The sequence below is a fragment of the Dinoponera quadriceps genome, unplaced genomic scaffold, assembly GCF_001313825.1.
Source record: "Dinoponera quadriceps isolate SergipeBrazil2010 unplaced genomic scaffold, ASM131382v1 scaffold3, whole genome shotgun sequence".
NCBI lineage: Eukaryota > Metazoa > Arthropoda > Insecta > Hymenoptera > Formicidae > Dinoponera > Dinoponera quadriceps.
The window spans coordinates 547013-568570 of record NW_014554293.1 but is presented as its reverse complement, the minus strand read 5'-3'; the positions used below and the strand labels follow the sequence as shown (position 1 = coordinate 568570).

Sequence of the window (21558 nt, the reverse complement as noted above, 5' to 3'; positions counted from 1 at the left end):
ATATATATATATATATATATATATATATATATGATAAATCTTAATAATATGCATTTATTTTCTAAATTTTTTTATTTAAATAGAATAAACAATTACTTTCAAAATTACTTGAAAAGCTACAGATTTAAGAAACTGTACAATGTAAAAACATATATACTAGTATAAATAAACTTACGGAGTGTCTTAAAAGGAATAGAGAAAAATATTTCGATATTTTATTTGGTTTGCACGCTCAGTCACTTCTTCTTGCCTACTTTGATGATAATCGCTTTCAAATAGTCACAAATGTACCTGGAATAATGCGCGTCTAATATTAAAGCTGGCAATCGCACGTTGGCTTGAAACGCTGTGCCAAGCTTAATGTCCTCCACCGTGTAGTTGCTCGCTCCCCTAATGTAGAGGTCGCGTAGCTGGACCTTATAACCGTTCACACCACCTGTCAGGGAGAGAGTCAGCTCGTCCATCTGTCGGAGCGAACGGTATAAATAATAGCATAAATGCGTAACGAGACTTCCAAGAGCGTTCCTTCATCATCATCATTATCATTACGTAGCATAATTTCTTTCAACTATGATGGCCCCGCGAGACTCTCTCAGGAATCTTCATTTTGCAATTTTCAAGCATAGAAGGAGCGTTTTGGATGATCAAGGATCTTTGAATACTTTTTTATGATATTTCCACGAGTCTCCTTTATCGTCCTCCTATTTTTCGTTAAAAATCGATAAAAAAGAACAATTCGATGCGATTAACTTTTCTTCAATTTTACACGTGTGTAGATTCTGTTTCGATTAATATGTTGTTAAAATTTGAAAAAATTCCTGAGAAAATAAATTTATAGACCAACTATTTTAAGGTAGGTTGAATTACTTACACGGAACGGTTCCACGGCGGGCAGCTCGATTTCAGGTATCCCGGCGCTCAGGTATGGCCGCAAGTGGTGCAGAGCGTCGATCAGGCAAGTGATCAGTTTTGGATCGCTGCGAGAGCATTGTTTCACGTATTCGGCTGCAAATCGCGGAATATTGTGTGTGAACGATATCGTGTAGAAATTTAAGTAGCGATCCAATCGGATTTCCCCAGTTATGACTAAAGTCTGACTAAGAAGTCCCATCAAAATCCGGCTGAGAAACGTTTGATTTTGAAAAAGGACACCGGCCAGGAAAACTTAAAGGAATCTGGTAACCATGAAAAGCTGCCTCACATTTTATACGTGTAATACTTATATCTACGTAGATTCGAACTCGAACGGCAGACGTGGTCACTCATCCACCTTACTACACTTAATCAGCACCACTTGGAACCTGATGATCGGATGGCAGACACTGAGTTCAACGACTATGACGATATCCTTGTCATTACATTTTATGTAATGTACTTTTATGTTACTCCTTGTATTTCTTATATTGACATAAGTGTTCCTGTGCTACAAGCATTTTTAGGAAATATTCGAAAGTTATATTAATCGATTAATTAATCGACTAAATTTCGTAAGACTTCCTATCAGGGATCTGATCAGAATTTCCTATATTTATAGTCTAATAATTCGTCGAAATCAGGCGCTACGTTAGAAAAACAGGTCGGAATCCTTTTAGTTTTTTTCTTAATTCGAGAAGATTTATCGGAATCCGACGAGGAGTTGGGGGAAAAGATGGGGAGATTCCCACACGGGATAATCTTGTAACGTTACTTCAACACGCATACGCGCGCGCATCAGCCCGAGCGCGGTATAACTGCTATCTAACTGTACATCATAATTAAGGATTATGCTTGTCCAACTCATGTCTCACGGCTCATTTTGTTCTGTATCATAAGGCGAGAGAAATTGTAGATATTCTAGGTCGGCCGGGTAAAAGTGTCGGCCACTAAAAAGCGTCTCGGCCGTCGCTAGCCGTTAAAAGTGAAAGTGTTATCTCACGACAAAATGCACCTCCGAGTCGCGGCGTGTGCATTGCAGCGAATTGGTGCAGGACTGTAGGAGAGGTCGCACGCTCTTTTCTTTTTTCCCGAGCCCGCTGTGTTTTGCAAGACATTTTGCAATTTGAAGCGATCGTACGTTTGCGATGAATAAATTAGCAGGATTGGCGGCATACGCGCATTGACGTGCCGCAATGAAGAAATGGAAGGAGACCGTGATCGCGCATGCGTGGTTACACAAAAAATATATACACAGAGAGAGAGAGAGAGAGAGAGAGAAGCTGTGCTTCAATATTCATTGCCACTGAAAATCTATGGTTCATTTTGTAGATACTATAGTTATAGTATATTATAGTTTCATATATATATATGGTTTATTTTACTCATTACTTTTCACATATATTAGACTTTCAGTACTGGCAATGCGTATTGGAACGCAACTGGAGGAAAAAGTTCGACTAAATTGAAGAGAGTGCCATATTTGAAAATTTTACCGACCGAATACGATTCTTTTTTTTACAAAGCTTACTTATTGGTTGCATCGAATTATAAACGTTTTCGTACAGTGAAAGTAAGCGTAGAAATGAATTGCAGTATTATTCGGTAGTGCGGTGGAAATAATAAAAAATTTCAAAGTGACATCGCTAGCTGTTAGCTCGCATATTTATTTGATACAGAAATCCCGCAGCTCGTACATCCCGAATGTGTCGATGCTCGAATTAGGCAAATTTCCAAGAAATTTTTACATCTTTCCGAACGAAATTTAGAAGCCGAAAAAATATGAAAATTTCTCAGAAGCACTTTTATATATTTTGGTTAGATTTTCCATTACATTTACGCAAGCTCTATATGTACAAAAAATATGAGAAAGATAAGCGTGATCGTGTTTAAGTAACAACATTTTGAAGATCACCCTTACGTTATCGAAGCTTATCGACTATCGATTTGTCAACGACTTTAGCATCCGCTTAACGTAAATAATGAATCGAATCGCTTTTCCGTCAAATGAAACGTAATTCCTGGCTCTTAACAGCGAATTTAATTTGTAAGAAACAGAACACCCGTTTCTTCCAAGTCATTGTCGCGTCAATTCAACCGATTCCTTTTCCTCCGTGGAGATGTAATAATCCCAGGCACTCGTTGCGCGGTCATATCGATCGCGAAATTTTTAGGATAACGCGACGACAGATAACTTGGATCGCGGGGTAACGTCGCATTAACTTAAATTATCATCGGTTCCCTTGTCGAATTCGTCGGAATATGCACGAAAAGAATACGTCCATGCTGCGAACTTCGAACGTGCTTGCGACTTCGTTGCAACGTTTTCCACGGAAACGCAGATCCGGCCTCGACGGTTAACGCAACAATCGCGTGTATGTAATTCGTGCCACTTGGAGAATTTTGTATTCATTGCTGGGAAAGAAGCAAAGATTGAAAATCAGGCCGACTCGACATGCACGTCGCGATTAGACACTTCCGATCGCGCAGTTTCCCGAAATCGTCGTCCACAAACCCTGGCTTCTTTCGCTTCCCTTGCGAACTTCTTTCGTCAAAAACATCCAGTCCGACCGATCATCGTCACCCGGCACGTTTTTCCGCCGTAATCCGACCCGTCGACGTCAGATTGAAACAAATTACGATTCCGTCGCCTCATCGCAGGAGCAGACCGACTGGCCGAGCGCGGCAAGAAATAACGAATTTTAAATGGGATTCGGGCTCGTCATCACGCGTCGATATTCGCCTCTCGAATTTGCCGAGCGTAAAATCACAAAACGACGAGAAAGAGCGGTCCTCGCGATAGCGAGAGACGTGAAATCTCCGTACAGCCCGTGCAGTACTCACGTTGATTGGTGTCGGCGGAGAGAGTCGCTGTGCAGCCGATGAGCAGGAGGATAGCGCACACCCGCGTGGTCTTCATTTTCCCGAGGACGGCAGGACGAGTCCGCGAAAGTTCGTCGATTTAGCGAGAAGAGAGTCCCGCGCGATCCGATCTCGTGCGATTCCACAGAGCTTCTCCGCGAGATCGGCCGGATTGCCGAGCGTGGACCCTCCACCGGGGATCACCGAGGGTACGAGACAGTGGGTTCTCGGCTCGAAGGCGTCGATTCGCCCGCAGATCCCGTCATAAACGGCGCCGTTAGAGCAGGACTGACTATGCAAGAGGGCATTGACAGATGCCAGATCGTAGTTGCGCTCGGGACTTTCACTGCTGCAACAACATGCACCTGCGTGCCTTCGTCTTCGTCGTCCGCGCAGGCAGACTAGTCTCGAGGCCCGCTGCGGAGGAGACGGCTAGACGAAAGCGTCCCGCCTAGACAGTCCGAGATGGTGGTGTCTGTGCGCGTCAATCATGTTCTCTCGCATGGGAAGATGCGAGGCCGCCCCGGAGAAACCGAAGATCCGAGCTCCGCTGCGCCGAGAGAAAATCTTATTTCGCATTAATGCATCTGTAAACCCCGGCTCGAGGTTTGAATTTCCTTCGAAGCTTCGAAACTTGGCGAATTTTCGAAAATTATCGAAGATTAACTAACCTAATTTCTACACATTATTATCTTTAATATTGATCGGGTTACGAATAGTTTTGTTGACGCCGAAAGCGAAGGATAAATCGCCACGATTAGGACGTTGCAGGTTTCTGAAAGCAAAACGGCGAAAAATTATATTGGGCACTAAAGAATTTATTTCATTTTGCCTTGAGATTTTGTAGGCGATTTCTTCGAGATTATTGGATGCAGGTTTGGGAGCAGAATGTCTTTGTCACGACGAGATTTTAAGAAAGCTGCTGTCAAAGTAGCTGAAAATCGTAATTTTAGCATTTTCGATAATTAGTAATCGTGGACTGGGATGTGCTGCAAACTTTCGTAATTTTCTTTCGTCCTTTGTAACATTATTTATAACTTCATTGATATTGAAGATAATAATGTGCAGAAATTATTGCATATAGTGAAAACATGGATAAATATTTGTACAAAATTCTATGTCACACAGTTTTTCCAAATAAAATTTCTAAACGATTTGTTTTTCCCATTCGACGTTCTCGCACAAAAACCAGTTCACGGTTCTTATTGGTCCGTTTGATATTAATTCCCGATCAGACGATAGAGACGATAGAGATATATTTTTCCTTCCATTCTTGTTCTATCATTATTATTAACTTTATTGAGTGCAGAATGACACATTAATTTTGTATAATAATAATTGTATAATAATTATATTTTGTATTATAAATAATTGTGTAATAAAATTGTATAATAATGCATTTTAATTAAAAGAATATATCATGCTCATGGCCATGATAATTATAGTCATCGCGAATACGATCATCAAAGGATCTCTTGAGGAGAAAAAAAACTTGGAGTAGAGGCGAACATATAATTTTAGACACACTCTTTAAGTAATACAGACCTTGCCATTTACGGATTATTCTCGTGTGTTCTCGATGCCGTCGTTTATGAAGTTACAAACGACTTGTCACTATGACGACACAACAAGGTCTTTAATCGTTCAGATGATGTTACGGCGGGCCGGCACTCACTTGACTCTCAGATCTTACGTAACGACGACTTTTTTTTTTCTTTTCATTTATTTTTAACGAGAGACGGGGAGGCCACGAAAATCATCACGAGCTGACGACGTCACGTCGCTCCTCGAATGAACGCTTCGTTGGATATGAATGACCGGCGTCGGGCCCACAAGACCGCGAAGGTAGTACGTGAGGCAAGACAATGCACTCTTGTGCGCAATGTAAACAACAGGTGCCCACGATAATAAAGTGCAACAGGGGACGCAACGTGCGACAACGGTAAAGCGCCGCCCGCTTGCCTGTGTGCTGACGTAACAAGTCGTTTGCATTCGGCCATAGCAATTAAACCGGCTGTATTGTGCAATGGAATTTCGGTGGAAAGGGTACGCGTACAGTGATCGACGAGGCCTGTGTACACACTTGCAAAGTCGAAATTTGTCCCTGACATAATATAAATATTGCGAAAATCGGCTACGTCGACCTTAATTCTATGCGCAGCTTCGTTCTAGAATAAATTGAACAGAAGTTAACTAATCGATTAGTTTTTTTTTTTTCTTTAGTTTTGACTCTTCTCGGCTTAATAGCAGAGGGAGATCACGAAAATTGACATAGGTATGGTAAACCGACATACCCGTGTTTCTCGGCTGTAAAGTACTGAACTCTGTCGGATGTAACGTGGACTTCATCTACTGTGTGCAGTCGGTCACAGGACGGTTGCAACAGTTTTTTTGTCTTATTAATCGGAACCGTACTACCGTGCCGGAAAATTGTGTTTAAATAAATATATACTTTATTTAAAAATAAGTGAATACAAATAAATCAATTTATCTGTAAATCAATCAATCTGTAAATCTAAGTGAATCATTTTCTGATATTAAAGGAATCCTTTTGTTTTAAATAAAAAGTTTCTTTTACTGTTAGAAAACAACTTATTTAGATTTACAAAATGATTCATTTGTATTTTGCTTACTTTGAAAATAAGTAAATATTTTTTTAAACATGTTTTTTTACATTTAAAAGAAACAATTCTTTTTATTGAAATTATTTGTTTGTTCCATAGTGCAATAAATTTAATTGTCTATTAATATTTCAGGAAATGAATATTAATAAATAATTAAATTTATTGTACTACAATTACTGTGCGTTGGTTCTTATTCGCTCCTAATGCTTTAAATTTGATTAAATAAAACATAATTCATACATGCACACGCATAACAACGTGGATCACCACGTTGGCCCACGCGGACGACAAGGCACGTAAAACTGGTCCAGCACATGTTGATAAATGCTTTGATATTATCGAAAAAAAATTGGATTTTCTCTTTTCTCGCTTCTTTCCAATTTCTTGCGCGAGACCAGAAACGTGACAACCCGTCAAACAAGAGTGCTAAACTGGTTATACATCCACAGGAGTTCGCTCGCGCTCGTAGTGGGCTCGTACAGAGCTTGTGTGATACAAAATTCTTTGGGAAACTTTTGCATTTATAGATACGTCGACAGTGATTATTTTTCTTCATAAAATTATATACGATAAAACACCACACGAAAGCAGGAATAAATTCTCGCTTCAGAAACGAGAATTTCTTCTCGTTGTTACAACTCTCATTTTACCGACGTTCACTTTCCTCTTCGACGAGATCTTTTGATCAGATAATGTCGTTTATTCTAAGTACACGTTGTTTTCTACGTGACTTCTGAACGAATATGTGATATTCGTGAAGAAAATACGTAATTCACATAAGAATGGCTCGAAGGAAGGTTCGTATGCTTGTATGTCGCTCGCGCGTTCACTACTTGTGAGAAATTCGCGATCAAGTTATACGAGACTCTTAGACCGGTACCTGTTCCTCCTCCGTCTTTTTATACTTTTTAAGATCTGTCTGCTGCTTCGCATCATTAGTGGATGTGCAAGTAAAGGGAAAGAAGCACCTTGCAGGATGAGATTCAGAATAATACCGAGTCTTCCGTCGTCAAGTTAACATCTCCTGCCGCCTTCGTTCTTTTCGTTCACATTTTCGGTAAGCAAATAGATACGGCCTATTTATTAAGAGGCTTTTTACATTACAGGGAGTATCTCTATTAAACCTAAGTTTCTGAAAGAATGCATGGACTCTCCACGCTTAAGTGAAGTTTAGTTAGAACAGCAATTCGGTGTGGAAGAGTAATGAAGCAATAGACAAACGTTTCCTAATTCATTTTCTAATAGTGAATGCGATGGCATGTCAAAAGCTGCTGTACATGAAGCAGTTATTTGCATAAGAAAGCATATATAAGTATTTTGAACGATTAGAATTGATAATAATATTATCACGTTATTTAACAGAAAATATATTAATTATTTAAAGCGCTTACACTTTAAGTCATTATATTTGGATACTTTAGGTTTAGCGGCCTTTAATTGCATTAATCCGCTGTAGTAATCGAATTCGCCGTTAAAAAACAGTCTTACCACTATTTCATTATTATTCCATACGAATTGAACTGTTATTGTAATGTATGAGTTTTTATTGCAAAAAAAACAACGTTTATTTTCTCCCTTTATTTTACAGTTTTTACATTTCATTTTTACACTCTAATAATATTTCTATGACGTATGTAATTCACTAAATAGCGCTGGGATAAAATCATCCAGCGCCTCGTCACGCTGAGGAAAAAGTCAAAAGTCAGTCTTTATAGTCACCTCTCTGTGGTCGCATAATTTATACATCAAATTATATCTTCTAGGATTATAAATAAGCTTTACAGTTTTCAAACTTCCTTTATTCATAACTTTTTAAGAAATAATGAGAACTAAAGTCTTAAAAAAGTCTTTTAAATGTTACTCAGAAGAATTACCTCTATACGTAAAGATCGAGATTATAGGAGACGGGTCTCCTATTCGATATATTTACCTGTACAAAACAGGTTTCCTATACAAAATAAAATAATTTCTATGAATAAACAGGAGTCTCAGGCGAATGTCGCAATTTTCGCCAAACACTACACGTTCGTGTTTGACGATTTGGTAGAAATATTTTTTTCCCATCACATTTGGGGGAAAAATTGATTAAATTGCGCAACACTGAAAAATCGGATCAAAATTCGCATCCCCACTTAAGTTACGTCTCCCCGAGACAATTTCCGCGAAATTATATAAACCTGGCCAAGAATGTTCGAGTCGGAAAGAAATCGCTCACCTTCTCTCAGATATATACAGAGAGTGAAAGTGTGAGGAACGCTCCTTCGCGTCCGCGTACTTCGAATGAACCGAGGAGTGCATCCTCGCACACGGATTATCCCGATCGAGTACCGTTTTCGGTAATATCTTCATTGCGTGCTACAGATTCATTCAGCGGAGCGAAGACCACGGAGAAATGCGTCCTAGGATTTTTGTGCTTGAATTGACACCGGCGTTGTTGTTGCTGCTGTTTTACGCTTCGGTTACCGCCGATTTCGGTGAGTACACGTGCGGCTCAACCGAGCGAACGGGAGTGCGCGATGATGAACCCGGAAGCCATATGGTTCTTAAACACGAGTCACAAATGCAAATAGGAGAAATAAAAAATTCGAGACGTTGACCGTGTCCTCGCCACGTCCGCAATGGCGATCGATTGCTTGACAAAGCTACTCGCCATTTATGAACGGTATCCATAAGTAATGAAGTATTTTATAATAGAATACATTTGAAATTCTAAGAGACATCTTGACATCTCTATCGACACGGGAAGAAAAAAGCGCTATGTTCAATTAATATTTATTTGATCCGAGTAAAACGGCTACTCCGATATTCCTTGGCAAATATTTACGGGAAGTAGAAATATAATTGATTATATACAATGTGATATTTTGTTCGTATTATTAGACATTTACTTGTGTGTGTTAAAATCATTTCGACGAATATTAAATTTATATAATATTGAGAATGTCAGAATTTTAATGTTGAAAAATATTTACTGAACAAGGAAATTGAAATTCAGAATACTAATCTGGGTACACACTTTCGCATAAGTGGGAAACATGCAAGAAATTGGTCTTGCCTGTCGATACTTTCCATTCCATGGTTGTACTCCATTACACAGTTGGGTTTTAAAACATTTTCTTCCTCGCCTCCCTTCTTTCTTCTTATTTTTCTTGTATCAACCATTTCTGCTCTTGAATGTTTAGTGCTTATTATATATACATCTTTCTTATCAAGCCAGCGTAAAGACAAAATACCTCTACAATATAATGTTCTTACTTCTCCCTTTTTTAGTTTGTACAATGCCAGCTTCTTTGGTATAGTTTTTTTATTTTTTCTGACCGTTCCAACAACATTTGTATTATTTTCATTCAAAATTTGGAATAATTTTGGTGATGAATACCAATTGTCTAAAAATAAAGTATATCCTTTCCTTAAAATGGGTTCGGCTAGTTCCATGACTACACTTTGCGATACAGGTATATCACTTCCTTCACTTTTATCTTGTCCTGTATAAATTTTGAATCGATAACAGTACCCAGAATTATATTCACATAATTTGTACAATTTAATTCCAAATCTCGCTCGTTTTGATGCTATAAATTATACGTAATTCAGCCGTCTTCTGAATTTCATTAGGGATTCGTCTATGACGACATTTTCTTCTGGAATGTATAATTGTTGGAATTTGGTATTCAAGTAATCGACCACGGATCGAACTTTTCGTATTCTGTCTTCTTTAGAAATCATCTTATTATCCACGAACGTCTTGATGTCTCGGAGACGTTAAAGTCTACAATGGCACATGAAATGAATGACGTCTCCCAGACGTCATTGTATGTCAAGGAGTTAAATATTCTCCGAAATTTAAAACAATTTACTTACATTCAGTAATTCATTATGCGACAGTATTCATCTGCGACAGCATAAAATTTGCCGTGCCGTGAAATTATTTTTCTCTTTGACTCGGGCCAACTAGTTAAATTTCTGCTCAAAATTGCGGTTAAAAAGCGAGCTCGAAAATGCGAGACGAAGTGAGGCACAACGAACATTTGAGGCACGCAATATTACGTTAGCGATATTACGCAACGGCTTTATTTTGTAATAGACAACTGCGAGGCAGCGAAGCGAAATGCTTTCTCAAGATACACACATGTGCGTTTGCGCTATCGAAACCGGGATTCTTGCGAGTGAAAGCCGCATTACACGCTGTTGCGTGTGCACATTCAATGTTAATTAATGCGATAATCTGTAAACAATCGCTCTCGAGCGCGCGTGATTCACTATTGTATTCCTGCGAGCGTCCCGAGTGTCTCTTTTGTTCGACGGACAGTGATGCATTTTTCCAATATATTTAAATGACTTGTTATCCATTATTACGTTCTCAGTAATATATTTTTCCGATTTCATATGCATACAAACAATCTGCACGCTTCTAGAAGTTTTGGTTAAGAAAATTAAAATCATTTCTTCTCCGTTCCGTTATATAATAAATATTAGAAATTCAACATTGCCACATCGATGGCTTGTTCTTCACATAAGATTACGCCACTTAGTGTGTTTTGTCTTTCTCTCCCTCTCTCTTTTTTTCTTTCTCTTCGATCGCGTGCAAGAATTGAATTATTACTTCGCGTTGACTTTATTTTTCCCGCTTCTGAAATGACTTTTTCGTGCATAATCTCATGACTTGAACCAGTCACTATGTGTTATGATTATTTTTACAGAGAACCATTTCAAAGACTGCCACCCAGACACGTCGGGCTTCGATGTTTGCGTTCGAGGAGGATTGAATGCTATTCGGCCTTATTTCAAAACCGGTCTGCCGCAATACAATCTGCCCCCGTTCGACCCCTTTTTTGCCAAAGAGATTACGGCCAAGAGGGGCATTCCGAATTTCGGCTTCACCTTAACGCTCCGCAACGTCTCCGAATACGGATGGACTTTTAGTAAAGTGGTGAAATTCGTGTCCGATCTGAAGAATTATAAGGTATATAACACGTACATATAAACACACCTTACTGGTGCAAGTTTTAGGTAAGGTAGTTGTCCATTGACAACATTCATAAGAAAGTAATTGTTAATACACAAACACCAGAAAGTTCGATAAATTTATTTTGAACATTTATAAATACGAATATATAATTCGAGGTTTTTGCTAGCGTGAGTGACTCAGCAACTCGCGTTAGCGGAAAGGATTTATCGTTCCAAGACGACAGCGGGATGGACTCGGGATTTATTTTTTGTAAATTAGCGCCGATGAAAGGTACACGGTCGTCACGATTGTCCTCGGCTGCCTCGCGGTAAGATCTCCGTCGCTCTGTATTGAAGATTCGCTCCGAGCGGGAAACGGGCGCTCAAGCAAAATTCGTTCGGCAAGATTCCCGACTCGCGGCGCACGGCAGAAAAGTAGCGACTGACTGAACGAAAATCTCCGCTCCGTGTTATTCCGGCTGTCTCTGGTTGTCACGTTCGGACAAAGTCTATTAGTAAATATTGTGTTTGTGCATAAATTTGATTATTTCGTCAGCCCGTCTCTTTAGCGATTCCGCGGAAGAGCGTAACGCACGATTCGCTCTTCCATCTCTGAGCGGCTTCTTGCGATCGAACACCCTAAGTCTTCGTGAAAACATTAATAAAATCGGCGCTGCGTATTGCAATATCGCTAATTTGCCGCGTGAATTTCTTAGCTTGTTAGAAAATATTTTTCTAAAGCAACCGTACAATTACCAGCATCATAAATCTTGTCGCGAACGTGTAAGTATACTACAATATCCGTCATCTTAACGCGGGTTGCTATAGCGGACTTGAGATTGGGTGATTTGGGTCGGAACATGAAATACTTCGATTATACAGAGGCATACGTATCGCTGGCCAAAAACTAACTCCGATCGCTCTTCTCGAGCGGTTAGAAAGAGATAGTTGAATTGGGACAGTGTTGCCCGTGTCTACCCAATTGGAAGTACCATGTGACTCGATGTACTACCGACTTTGAAAATATATACCTCCGCGCACGTTTTGAACACATCGAAACAATGTTTATATATAGGAGAGGATAAATGAAACGTAATGAATAACGTAATGCATAACAACGTGGAATGATATATACGTTTATAATATATACTTAACGCTTCACGAACAATATTGTTAAATACCATTTTACAAATATTTACAGAACATTATTCAGAAATGTTACAATAATATATATATAATATCAATGTTTCAAAATGTTGATTTAATATTTCTTCTTTACTGGGCTCTTAATATCATAACTGTTCTAGGAAGTAGAAGATTAAATTTACACAGCTAAAACAAATATTTAAAATAATAATAAAGTACTCACTATACTATTCGGTATAATTATTCTGAATAAGATGATACTATTAATACTTTTTTTAATACAATTTTTTAACTGGTTACTTTTTGTTGTATTTACTTGTAATAACGATACATCGGCGATGTGCATCTAAGTGGCTTCCTTTTATTTTTTTAGAAAACCGAAATCCTTTCTCTCACCTTTATTTATTTATATATAATTTACATAATCACCGAGGTTTACGAATGTAATTGCTTTTTAATTAACATTTTTGTTTAGATCTCTGTTTCTTAACATAAGTTTTCTTATAGAAATTATAAAATAACAACAGGTATATAATTACATTGGCACACACTATAGAAAGGAATCCAAATCCACATGATGTTTCATAGAAAGGATGTAGTATTTGCGACAAATATACCAATATAGCAAGAAATTGTATCTGGTTTAGAGGAAACACAATGAAATGTAAAGAAAATGCGTAATATGTTTATAAGTTAGTTTAAAATTTCAACGCATTTCCGGAAAGAAACGATTAATTAACGACAATATTAACGACCAAATATAAAAAATATTATAATATAACTTACCATCTGTATCCTAGTTACGTAAAGTTTGATGGGAGCGATTATTTGTTGAATCTTTGGGCTGCATGCAGCACCCAAGTAATACGTGTACATTAATATATGTACAGAACAATTTATCAAGGACAAAAATGTAATTCTCGTATCCCAATAATACCTAAGACTTATCCAGGAAAGTATTGCCACTGATACATGATGGTATACATGTAAAGAGGAGACTTGCTTTTGTTTCTTCCTTAATACAAATACACATGTTTCGACATAATCGATAATTTTCAATTGTGCTGTCCACCAAGAAACATTTGTTAGCTAAAAAATACATATATATATATATATATTACGTATATTAATATAATCAGCTTTATTACATTTTTTCGCAGAAGATGCGATTGATCGAAAATTAACAGTAAATGTTATATAATACGAGAATATACCACTTGTGCATAGGGACTATCAAAATCTTGTTTCAAAGCCATTCTAAAACCATATGTCGTAAACCAACCGCCACGTATGTGCTCCTTTACTATCCAGACATTTGCTAGGATCTGAATTATATTATAAACCAATATTAAATTTTTTAATTTGTATGGTGGTCTATCTTTCATGTAACGAGGACCAACGACATAGATAAAATACAAATATACAAGGGTAATGAATATTATTGGATAACACGAAGTCATCATCGGCCATTTCCCAATTTTTGCATCTGTAATTAACAGTACAATACATTGTTTGAGATGTAAAGTAAGCAATCTCTACGAAAAGAATATACCTTCTTAATTAATTTTTTCTATACAGTCCGGCAATCTTTCGATATTCAATTTGCACAGGTTTGGCTATTTGGGTATATTTAACGACTTTACGATCATGTTAAACTATCTTTATAATAAAATACCTTCGCTATATTAACATATCGCATTATATCACGTGCAACAATAAAGAAAGGAAAACAAAAAACATATAAACACTAAATATTCTCATTTTATGCAATTGACAAGATAATGGAGACATTACGAAAGCAGGCCGCAAAAATTCAGAGAGAAAAATTGGAAACTAAATTTTATCATACTCACCCGGCTCGTTTAGAAGATAAGTGAACAACAGTTCCAAATTCATCGTGTACAAAAAGGAACTTAATATCACAATGTTGCTTTTAACTTTTAACTAACACGATATCGACAGTCAGAATTCCAGATACGATATTATTACTTAGCTGAAAGTGGCTTGCTTTTATAAAGTCGCACAAACTCGGTTATATAATTTCGTGACAAAGTTTTTATTATTATAATGAAGCCTTTCTAAAACCGGCAAAATAAATGTCGTCATTAAAACTTCCATTCAACACGCATTACATTAATTTTTTTCGGCCGTAGTAGTTTTAAATATAAATATTTTGCCAGAAATATTCCGGATTTCGATTAGAAAGAGTTAAACTTTGCATTTAACAGAACAAAAATAATAGAATGAAGTCAAATAAACATAATAATATAACATATAATAAACATGTTTGCCAGTATCTGGATAAAATTGTGTAAATAATTAACCAGATAAATAAATCAATCATCTTTATTTTTATCTAGATGAAAGAAATACAAAAATATTCATCTTCATTTTAGGTAAAAAAAATATGTTATTTTATCTAAAAATTATCTGAAATGGTGTTATGGTCGATATTCTGAATTCACTTTTTGATAAAATTAACATTTATTTATACAAAATCAGAGTACACTTTAATCAACAAAGTAATCTCCAGCGGCATCTATACATTTTTGTCATCTTTCGGTAGGTGACGAACCCCTCTCGGTAAAAGGTTTAGAGTCAATGAAGTCAGTAATGCATTGCATGATAAAAATAAGTGTGACGGACAAATTTGATATTTCTTTTTGCGATGGGTGACAAAGAAAGGGAGAGAAAGCAAGAAAGAGAGAGAGAGAGAGAGAGAGAGAGAGAGATTAAGTAATCTTTGAATATTGCATTGACCAGGTCGTGTACACACAAAGTTTCCCGGAAAAATCGCTGTCGGGCAGCTACGAATTTAAGGGCGTACTCTTCAGCAGCAGCATAATCAATAAGGGAACATTCACGATGACTCTCTGTAAGTGCTCTAAGAATTCGCATTTGTTTGATCAAGCCTCGAGAAAGCTCACTTATCGCGAAGCTTTGTGATGATCGAAGGAATAAATGTGCGTGAAATCGATATGTTACAAAAATGAAGTTAAAGGTTCTTTCGACACACAATCAAAAAAAAATAAAAAATCCTTTATTTCTCCTCAACATGTCATATTTTCTTTTCTCTCAAAAACACGTTTCTTGTAATTTACGAAGAAAAAGCGACAGCGAAGAATTTCCGGTAAAGAAATTCTACTCGCGTTTTCATCGATGTCATGTTCCTTCGATTATTACTTTCCCGACAACTGAAAAATTTCCGTCACAAGTGTTTGATAAACCATTGAGAAACGAGTATATCTGCCGCCTGTTTGTTATAAAATAGCCCTCGACGTTGCAGATGATTTGATTCAAATGACTACCGTGACCAGACTGCCGAGCCGAAAGATACGCGCCCAGATGGACGTGCAGAGTATCAGAGATATGAGCCTTCACATCGGGAATCTTCTGTCCGGCAAGGAATTTCTCGAGAATATGCTTGACAAGTTAATTAACGGCGCCTGGCAACCGGGTTTCGTCGTAACACGTGGCCTGATCAATGAACTTGTCTCAACAGCCTTCACGGAGATTTTTGACACCTGTTTCCGCAATTTCCCCTTCGAACAGATCTTCAAACCTGTAAATAGGCTGTCCAAAGCCAATTCGACCGTGAGCTCGACAGCGACGAAACGAAACGGGATTGCCGGGAACTCGTTTAATTAATAGTCACGCACACGCAGAGAAAAAAGATTAGTTGAACGATCACGTAACCAATGAACGAGTCAAACGTCTTTCAGATGAAGAAAGTTTCTGATTCTTGTAATCGAATTTGATTCTCACGAATTAGAAATACCATTTTTTTTAGTGAATGTACAAGGGCAGTCCGATAAGTACTTAGCCTACAAAAGAAAAACGAAAATTTTGGAAAAGTGGCGATTTATTTCTCAACATAGTCTCCTTTTAGCTCGATACACTTGACCCAGCAATGCTCCAACTTCTTTAACCCATCTGAAAAATACGTTTTCTCGAAGTCTGCAAAGGCCTCCGTGGCGGCGATGACCTCCTCATTCGACTCAAATTTCTGCCCGGCGAGTGACTTTATCAAGTTTGGAAACAAAAAAAAGTCGCACGGGGCCAAATCTAGAGAATACGATGGATGGGGCAGCAGTTCGTAGTCCAATTCGACCAATTTGGCCGAATGAGGAGGTCATCGCCGCCACGGAGGCCTACTTTGCAGACTTCGAGAAAACGTATTTTTCAGATGGGTTAAAGAAGTTGGAGCAACGCTGGGTCAAGTATATCGAGCTAAAAGGAGACTATGTTGAGAAATAAATCGCCACTTTTCCAAAATTTTCGTTTTTCTTTTGTAGGCTAAGTACTTATCGGACTGCCCTCGTATGTTTGCACAGAGAAAACAGTTCGATTGAATTTACTCAAAATGGATAAACCAAAGTGTGAGTGTTTTATACTCAGAGAAAGGATTAGTCGTTGAAGCGTGCGCGAGTGCGAATTAACGCATTGAGCACACACGTAATGTGCGTATAATGTATTCCGCATTGAGAAAAATTTCCATCGGATAAACCGATTAAATGAATGTATTCGATTGTCATTTTTATTATCTGATCAATTGACGGATACCTTTTATCCGATGGAGCATCCGATGAAATTACCGATGCAGTTACCGATGAAATCTAATCGGAACAATTAGTCGCCCTTTGTAATTTCCATTCGATAAACTTACGGCTCGATCGGATGAAATGATGAAACGATCGGATATATCCGTTTATCACTTTTTCATCGGGTCATCCGGTCAGATACGATCGGATGTTTCTCTCAGTGCAAACAACACGCCTAGCAAATATATATACGATCTTTTCTACGGTTTTATTGTCGCCTCTCTCGCGCCGCTTACGCGATGTTTCTCGGATGTTTCCCAAGCCTGAAAATTCTCCGGACGCGACCCGGACGACAATTGCTGCGCTTCTGACATATCGCGTCGCCGGTGAACGAACGCGCTGCGTTCATGCACACGCACACATACCTGCAGAATGCTAAGAGGAATGCAATGATCGCGGCAATACTTCTCCCTCACCTCGGACGAATGCTTCTCTTTCATCTGAACAGTCGCTCGCCTTGAGGAGCCGCGGTCCTTCACCCTGCATTCTTACAGGACACGTGGGAAACATCGCGATTGTCGCGACAGAGGGATAAAGTGCATTGACATGCGCATATCACATTACGCAAATTACGGCGGTCATGCCGGTAGATCGGTTAGGACCGCCGAATTCGCCGAACGGCGGCTGTCATACACAGTCAGTGTCATTTATACCGTACCATTCCTTGGACGGAAAATTACAAAATTTTCAGCCTTGTATGTAAGCCGCAGAATTGAAAGTTGAATGTGAAGCTCTAAATGGGCAAACAACACGTATAATTTTGAGTTATTAATAGTTGAAAACGACCATTTATCAGAGACTTCTTTAATTAATAACTTAAAAATACACGCGTTATTTGCAAAATGGTAAAGGATTTGCTTTATTCAATGTGGTCTAATTTATAAACATATGACAGCTGTGGTACCTAGCGACAAGTATCCAAGTGTTTTGTCCAATGCGCTTTTTAAATGGTAATTTCTATTTATAATTTCAAACATTCATTAGTATATGTCAAAAACCAGGCAGAAAGGAAGCATGGCGCGTAGCGTAGTTAATAGGCATAGGATTATAATAGTAATAGAATAACAATAAGAAGACCTCAGGATCGAGGCTGTGTCGTGATAATTTTTGTTTTCATCTAATGCGTAGAAATAAATATTTGGCATATATTTTGATACACTGAAACATTTATCCTATAGTTAAATAAAAATTTTTTTTATATATTTATATAATATAAAATAATGGAAACACAAATTACCGTCTTTAAAACGACGAAACCAGTATTTACACATATTGTGGGATACAGTACCTTCATTAAAAACAAGACAAAATATATGCTTTAGTAGGGTTTTTTTGCTGGAACTCATACCGAATGCAGTGTCGAATATAATATTATTCGTCACTCATTGTGTTCACTGTTATTTTATGTGCGTCATTAAATCATAACAAAATGGCGTTTTGGTACCAACTTTAGAAATATACAAAAAGGCGGGAAATTATTTGAATTTAAAAAAATTATATTAGAACGTCGAAGAAAAAGACTAAAACTTTTGTATATTCCTAATAAATTAACCACCGTGCGAAAAAATTAAAATCGCTGAGGCGCTCGTTGTGTTTTCTCCTTATTAGTGTTTTAGTTTTCGATTTTTCTGTGCAGTAAACATTTTTTGAAATTAAAATTTGATATCCTCGATAACATAAATTGAATACTTGCCATCATTATTTTAACACATGCAATTAAATGTCTACTTAATCGAAAACAATATCATATTATATACAGTCAATAATATTTCTATTTCTAGTAAATATTTGCTATAAAGTATTGGAGTAAACATTTTAGTTGGATCGGATAAATATTACTCGAATACAGCGCTTTTTTCTTTCAGTGTGTATCCGAATATCCGTGCAAATGTCACTTGTTAATTAATTTGAAGCGAGAGTGACGGCTCGTGAGAGATGTGCACATGACGGCCTGTCCCGAGAACGATGACATGTTTGTGCAACGAATCACTTTTGTCTCATTAAGAAGCAGCGTGCTCTCGATAAGTGGAAATTCAAACACCGTTCTGAGGGGCTGTACCGAAATCCGGTCCCTCGCTCTTTCATTCGCGTGTTCGCCTCGCCCCCGCCCGGGAACTTTCCGATCGTTTCGGATGCCAGTCGGACAACAGGAAAAAGCCGTGGGCGCGATGTAACTCGTGCGAAGTCTCGCGCGTGCATGCTGGAAACGCGCGTCAAGACGAACGTGACCGAGTCGATTAACGGTGCTTAACATCTCCACGACTCCTAATTCGGCCCATCCGTGACGTCTGCTGACGTCCGTCGAGCGCTTTCTTCGGCTCGGACCCATCGCCCATTTTGATCGACGATTATCGATTCCGCGACACGTCCTGAACATCCCGTACGACTTTGTCCGCTGGGTCGATGCGTGTTCGAATATTCAGATCGTGGTGTCTACTACTCGTCTAAATTGCACAATTTAATAGACCGCGCTTGATCACGTTGGCGCACAGTGAGACTAAACCATCTAAATCTCTAGTTAAAATCCTATTTTGCTAACTTGAGAATGAAAAACTGTCGACATGTTTAAGTAGTTTTACGTGTTTGGTCGATGATAAACTCAGTTATGCCTTAGTTTATCTTTGTTTCCACAACCAAGTTATGACATTTTTCTAATAATGTGAGTAGTATCACAGAAATGATTTATCGATCCACTTGTTTCTAAGAGTTTTAACCGCCCTTTCGCGGCGAACAGCGCCTTTAGGCGCTCAGCTATAGATGCTCATTCTCAGCGAACAGCGCCGTTCGGCGCTCAGGCAAATTTATCCGCGGCGAACGAACAGCGCCAGATGGCGCCCATCCGGAGCCGCTCTCTTCGTACGAAGGCGCTGTTCGTTTGTTATCAACAACTGCCATTAATGTCCATTAAGTTGTTTTTGACGTGCTAGCAGCATACGCTTCTTGTGCAAAGGTTTTTTTTACATAGTCAAATATTATATACACACTGCGTTCGGAACGACTCGCGTATTTGGTCCGCGCGGTCGATCTGGCATCGGCTGTTTAGAGCGCAACTCTTTCCAGAGCACTCCGCCGCGAAAGGGTTAAAATGATTATCGCAGATCTGAATTCGGTATGTTGAAATCATTTTAAAACATATACTCACACTTAAGAACCGTCCACGTTTAGCGTTTTGACCACCAAATTTGGATGTTTCACCCTGCGGTGGATCGCGACCGCTTAATTATAGCCGGCTTTTTCTAATTGTCGGAGCTCTTTGGCGGAGAAAACAACTCCTTTTCTTTTCCTCCGGACTACGTAGACCCGCCATTCATCGTGGTCGATCGTCGTGGAGCTCACGCGCCACTTACTGCTGTTACCGCAGCTAATAGAAAAAAGAAAGTTTATAAACAAACGACGGCGTAATTATCGGGAAAGCAAAACTTGACGATACATGAAATTAATTAGCGCGTTTCTTCATGCGCTCGGAGGAGGCGGTGGTATCCATGTAAGACGGTAAATTTTCGCCGTCGCAGGCGGAGCGCAGCGGGCTCGTTTACGAGGACACCGTCTCTCGGCGTTGTTCATCGCGATTAATTTCCAGCTCCTCGGTAAAAGTTCGCGGACGATTTCTCGCGAGATCCTTTCGCGCCGTTTCCTTCGCTTTTTATTGCAGCTAGAAAAATCCACGACCGAGCGCGAGACCAGTCGCAGTTTCGGCCAAGTTGTACGTTCGTCTGCCGAGATCGATCTATAATCGGGAACAAAAACAGCCATATTCGACGGCATAGTAAAAATGAAAAGACTCATCTTTGAAAAGAAAATGGGTGAAAACAAAGTGAGTAGAGAAAAGGCGATGACATTAATTATCTGGAATTTCGCGGTGTGCAATTAAAATTACGCCCTCCTCATATCGACTCTTCGTTGAACCCGTGAAGTCATTCCTCCACTTGTGAAACTCTAAGGAAAAGAAAAACGTTTCCGCAGCAACTTAAGGTTCGTATTAACAATCGTTACTGAAAACTTATATTGATATTTTTCCTCTATATTAATTAGTACGAATTAAATGCGCTCAAAATTCGAATCTGTAAGTAATGGCCGCGACGAGACACACACGTGCCACACGTCCAATCATTATTCATCTATTTACACATTTTATCCGCGCTCTATTCATTTTATCTGTTGCGTTTTGTCCCTGACATCCTGAGATCCAAGGACATCAAGAAATCCACCTACCGATGTTCCGGTCTTGGCGGCCTCGAGCATCTTCTACTTCTTCTTCGCCAGTGGGGCCAGTATAGCGGGGGGCAATGTCAACGTGTTATAAGGCCAGGCAGATTCCTGCCCACCGATCATTCCACGTCGAGAAACCTGATCGAATTCACCGCCTACCACGAAGTTAAACGTGACGAAAGGAGAAAGAGAGGGAGGAAGGAGGTAGGGAAAAACGGACACCAGCAGCAAGGTTAGTCGCAGTCAAGACGAAGAAG

General features: G+C 38.8%; 2 protein-coding genes across 2 annotated transcripts in view; one reads left to right on the top strand and one right to left on the bottom strand.

The window, feature by feature from the left end:
• Positions 1–3832, bottom strand: part of LOC106742308 (protein takeout) — a 4652-nt gene extending 820 nt beyond the window's left edge. Inside the window, exons 1-3 of the mRNA XM_014615144.1 lie at positions 3757–3832; positions 872–1005; positions 292–464 (exon numbers count right to left, since the gene is read on the bottom strand). Coding sequence (XP_014470630.1) covers positions 292–464; positions 872–1005; positions 3757–3832 — 383 coding nt within the window. The remainder of the gene's footprint in view (positions 1–291; positions 465–871; positions 1006–3756) is intronic.
• A 4958-nt stretch (positions 3833–8790) lies between these two features.
• Positions 8791–16139, top strand: LOC106742147. Its single transcript, XM_014614824.1, has 4 exons — positions 8791–8872; positions 11099–11361; positions 15255–15366; positions 15778–16139. The coding sequence occupies exons 1-4, from the start codon at positions 8791–8793 to the stop codon at positions 16137–16139; spliced, it is 819 nt and encodes a 272-aa protein (XP_014470310.1).
• Positions 16140–21558: the final 5419 nt, after the last annotated feature.